This window comes from Chaetura pelagica, unplaced genomic scaffold (assembly GCF_000747805.2).
Source record: "Chaetura pelagica isolate M959 unplaced genomic scaffold, ChaPel_1.0 scaffold275, whole genome shotgun sequence".
Lineage (NCBI taxonomy): Eukaryota > Metazoa > Chordata > Aves > Apodiformes > Apodidae > Chaetura > Chaetura pelagica.
The window spans coordinates 1,815,410-1,820,567 of record NW_009953486.1 but is presented as its reverse complement, the minus strand read 5'-3'; the positions used below and the strand labels follow the sequence as shown (position 1 = coordinate 1,820,567).

At 39.8% G+C, this 5,158-nt stretch overlaps 1 protein-coding gene across 1 annotated transcript in view; it reads left to right on the top strand.

The window, feature by feature from the left end:
* MRGBP (MRG/MORF4L binding protein) overlaps positions 1-3,059 on the top strand; it is a 5,812-nt gene extending 2,753 nt beyond the window's left edge. The window contains exons 2-5 of the mRNA XM_009998729.1: positions 212-333; positions 851-932; positions 1,770-1,844; positions 2,869-3,059. Of these exons, the coding sequence (XP_009997031.1) occupies positions 212-333; positions 851-932; positions 1,770-1,844; positions 2,869-3,059 (470 nt within the window). The remainder of the gene's footprint in view (positions 1-211; positions 334-850; positions 933-1,769; positions 1,845-2,868) is intronic.
* Positions 3,060-5,158: the final 2,099 nt, after the last annotated feature.

Here is a 5,158-nt window from a genome sequence, read left to right as displayed (position 1 = left end):
CGCTGCCCGGGGCTGCTCCCAGGCCCCGCGGGGCCTGTGGGGAAGGAGCTGCCCAAGCAGGGCTCCCCGCATCCCCGCGTGTTTTGCCCACGGCGTGTGATTTCCCTGTAATAATAGACCTTTATATATATATATATATGCTTTTTTTGTTGATAATCGTGCGACGGAAGTGAAACTGGCCGGTGTTAATCGCGCGGAGTTCTTCCCGCAGGTGTGAACCGCCATTTCCACATGATCTGTATCCGAGATAAGTTCAGCCAGAACATCGGGAGGCAGATTTCTTCCAAAGTGATCTGGGACCATCTGAGCACCATGTATGACATGCAGGCGCTTGTGAGTATGAAGGAGTGAAGCAAACACGTGCTTGTTTCTTGTAGTTCACGAGTTGTGGTAGGCAAAATCCCCGGGCCTGACATAGCTTCTGTGTCACCAAGATTTGTGTGTCGTCCCAGTGAGTTGATGAGGTTTTCCTCATGAGGTGGGAGACAATAAAACCTGCAGTGGTTGAGTTTGGGGTTTTTTTGTCATACTGAATTCTGACAGTTAAAGTTGCCTGAATGCAGATCCAGCAATAATTTATATAAAACTTAGGTGCAAAACAAGGAGGTTATCGTGTGTTTACATAAGAATTTGCCATGGTTGGATTCTAGAAATGACCTAAAATGATCATGAGCCATGATCTCAAATATCTTTACCTCTGTAATCAGTTTGGCATCAAGAGCCTCATGGTTCTCTAGTGTTTGAAGTACCTTGGTAAGAGTTATTTAGCTATTCATTCCATGTAAAATAAAACTTCCAAATTCAAGTTTTTACCAAAGTTGTTTATAGAGCTTTATCTTTTATTTCTAAGCATGAATCTGAGATTCTTCCGTTCCCTAATATAGAGAAGAATTTTGCTCTGCCTGATGAAATGATTCAAGAAGTGAGAGAAGGTAAGATGTGACAGTAGTTGCTTATTCTTGATTGCTCCAATCTCATCTCAGAACAGGTAGTTTAACAGAAGTCCCCTCAAAAAAGCATAACATGCCAATCCAAGGATGCTCTTTCAGAGTAGTGTGTGAGGAGTGTCAGGAAAAGGAATGTTATGTAGATAACTTCATCTGACAATGTTTTGCATCAGCTGACTGATGGAAACTGTTGGGAGTGCTGCTTGTGCTGGTCGTGTTCTCCTGTCAGCCTTGGTATTAAGCACTGGAAGAGACAGGCTGGTGGGAGAGATACACCTTTGGCCAGATTCCACAGAGGATTTGTCAAATTCTTGAATATAATACAGATGTGCTTCATTTTGTAGCAAGGTGATTTTTTTAAAAAGCAGGAGCTATGGAATTGATGGGTGTTACTTAGAACTGTTATCCAAGGTAGGAGCTAGGAAGTTCAAGCATCTGACAGAGAAGTTCTTGGGATATTTTAGACTATAGCTTCTCAGTTCCTAGGCACACTAAACAGCACACTAAAAATTCAGTATAAAATCATAATATAGGTGAGACATAGTGATATGTTTGGCCTGTTTAGCATTTTACTTTCTTCCTGTTGATAATTTCAGTGGAACTTTCTGACATACGACATCATCTTGTACAGTGCTTTACATTACGCTCGTGGGATTCCAGGACTGTTAACCAAGCTTCTCTGCCAGTGTGCTGAGAAACCTTTCTAAATTACTGCTGAATATTTGCTAATTTTATGCACATATGCTGAGGCTACTAATCCAGAAAAAAATACATGCAGTTCTTTAAAACCATCCGATTGTTGCTTAACAATCCTTTCTGTAGGAAAAGTAATGATAGAAGAAGAAGTGAAAGAGGAAATAAAAGAAGAGATGGAAACACATGCAGGTCCAGAAGAAGGTAAATTTGTAACTCTCTACTGTGTAATATGAGATTAAAAGACAAGTGTAACTCTCAAAAATTATTGTTAAAATGTAAATCCCAAATATGGTGTCATTTGTGATTTGTGTTCACACTCTGAATATGCTCATGCCAAGGACTAGAGTAATTTAAGAATGCACAGAATAAGTAGTTGAAAGATTTCTCCTTTACCCCTAATTCATATGTACAAAGTTGTGTGGCTTTGGAGTGTTTTAGTTTTCAAATGTACTTGACACAACCCTGGGAGTCTGATGGAATCCAGGGATCTCTGAGAGAAAACTGAGCCCAGTTTTAATGAACCAAAATACTCTGTGTTAGGATCTTTGTAGCCCTGGGGGAGAATAGGGCCTATAAATCAAAAAAAGATGGTAAGATTGTATGCATGAATGGGAAGGTGGGCAGAGTGGGGATTTGATTTTATTTGCATTATCTTGCTTCTTTTAAGTGTAACTTATTTTTCTAACACTTTGCTGTAGCACAAAGTCAAATGTAAACAGTAAAGATCCTCTTATTATTTACCTTAACAGACCAAGCCATGTGTTAACTATATAATTTCTTAATATTTCTATCCTGGTGTAAGTGATGTTTTAGGATTGAGTGTAATAAAATATTTATTTTAAGTAGATATATTAAATTCCACATTTTGGTGTCCAGTTATAAAATCTCTCTATAAAACCAAATGTAATGACTGTTGTTAATTACAGATTTCCTAGATTGGTCTGTAAGTGTTCCTGTGAAGTATTTAAACCTAAGTGCTGTTTCATTCCACTTCCTGAGTTTCATCCTTAGCCTGTCAAGATATATGCCTGTTTTGAAAGGAAATAATAAAAGCAAGATGTGCCTTTCTTAAGATTTTTTCCCTTAAAAGTGAAAGCAATACTTAAATATGCTGAGAATTGATTGGCTTGGAAAGTTTTCTGCAGCATAAAGAAATTTGATTTCACTTCTTGTTTGCCTGTGTGTATCACTCTGATCTGGAATCATTACTTTGATCCTGTTTCAGTTTTTGCACCCTCTGGAAGTTTAGGAAAAGGAACTGAAAAGCCAAGTAGCAAAGAGAGAGAGAAAACTTCATCCGAGTCTGGCTCCAAGGAAGGATCTGATAAGAGGAAACGTAACAGAGTCACCGAGAAGGTGCTGAACGCCAACAGCAACCCTTCCAGCCCCAGCGCCGCCAAGAGACGGAGGACGTGAACAGGCTGGGAGAGAGAAGCAGCTGTGGAACAGGAGGAGGGGACATGAAAACCGGGTAGCACAATCGTTGCTACATCAACCTTTTGAGAAAGGAAAAGATACCTGAGCCAGGAGTTTGAAGAATCTACATCTGGGTTTTATAGATGCGAGACTTGGTCTTTCCTCCTGTGTTTTCTAGTCAGCACCCAGCAGGGGCTGCCTCCTCAGGGCACGGCGCGGGGGTTGAGTTTGATGTCTGTGACAGTTCTGGGGGTTGCATTTCAAACAACATGCCCTATGTTGGCATAGTTCATGGGACAAGTGCTGAGTGAAACACAGAGCCTCAGGCCATGAAAAGCATAGGTTCTATACATTTTGGGTTGTTTTTTCTGCCTTTGTTGCTGTCCTTGAGCGTTGCAGCCCCTCTGTGGGCAATGCTGTTTGGCTGGTTTACTTGCTGCTGACCTAGTGTTGGCATCAAATACCTGAATTCATTGGTTCAGTAAAACTAAAATTCTCTTCAATACAGATAACTCCTGAGTTAGAGTATTCTTTCACTCTGTTTGCTGGAGGAGCCTTTCCAGCTTTCTCCCCTACTGATGGAACGTTGTTCAGTCTTTATAGGTTTATTTGCCATAGTAAGTGAAAATTGCTAAAGCCCCTGGAATAATATCTATTAATTACCCTACTGATGGAACGTTGTTCAGTCTTTATAGGTTTATTTGCCATAGTGAAGTGAAAATGCTAAAGCCCCTGGAATAATATCTATTAATTATCCCAAATAAAACATCCAGTGATGTCCCATGGTTTTGTAAGGGATCAGCTGAGCTATCTGAGCTATATATGAGCCTGGAGATGTTAGTTCATTTTTATACAGTAGTGGGTTTTGTACTTCATTATTTATTTTTTTTAAGCAGTTTTAGTAGATGTTGATGGAATTGTTACTCCAAAATGTTCATGTTCTACAACTGAAGAGTCTTACTGACATGGTAATGCTTTTCTTTTATACACTAGAATATTAAGGTTTTATGAAGTTAAGTATTTTGATGTTGTGAAAAGATGGACCACAATCAACAGACATATTAAGTGGTGAACAAAGCAGGCTAAACAGTTACCCAATTTATTTCACCATATTAATTATCAGTTCATAGAAAGAATTACTTCTTAGCCTTTCAGTGTTGCCTTCAAAAGTGAGGAACTAGAAATCTAGTTTTCATTTGTTTTCATTCTGGGTATATAGCCAAGTTCTTGTCTGCATTTTTTGCTTCACTTGTTTTATACCAAGAATAAATTTGACTTGTCTTTATTTTACTATATTGTTACTCATTGTTGTGTAACTTGATTAAAATTTGGCCCAGCTTATTCTGAAAGCTGTTCAGGTATCTTGTCCCTTTAATGAAACTGGTCTAAAGTGCCTACCTGGTTTTTTGTTTGGTTTTTTTTTACTAATGTTGGCTCTTAAGAACTACTACCCTATTGTTTCTGGAAGTTATTTGTCAGAAATTCCTGGCCTGCTGAAGTCCATAGAGGACTTTCTTAAGGAAGCAACGAATCTTTTAAGTTCTGGTTATGTTTTTATCCATACATATGTTTTTCTCCATAAAGTGCAGACTTTGTAACTTTCATGGTCTTGTGGGTAAAGTCTTTTCATCCAAGAGATTCTAGTTTGTTTGTTTTGGTTTTTTTTTTCTATACCTATGAAATGTTTCTTAGAGTAGAAATGCATCAACATTACATGTCCTGCTGCTCTCTCTCAACACCATCCTTGAAGCAGGGAGAGTCCACTTGGATTTTGTGGTCAATCCAGCGACACTGATGTTTTAGGAGTTGGTTGGGAAGTTCAGGTACATAAACATAAATGGAAATACGGAAAACATAAAATGCTTTAAACGACCCGAGTGTTTGCAGCTCCTTTCTTCCCTCCCCTTTCACCCGGTCCTGGCTCCTTTTCCCGCAGGAGGAATATTTCCTCATCCACGGCAGGAATACCTTTTTTAACGTGCAGAATTCCCAAGCCTCGCTTGAAGCGGAGGGAAGATCCTGCTGCTCCGGTGCCTTGTTCCCAACAGCCACCAGCTTGTGTGGGTGCCGGGCGGGGGGCGGGCACAGGACCGGGGGGC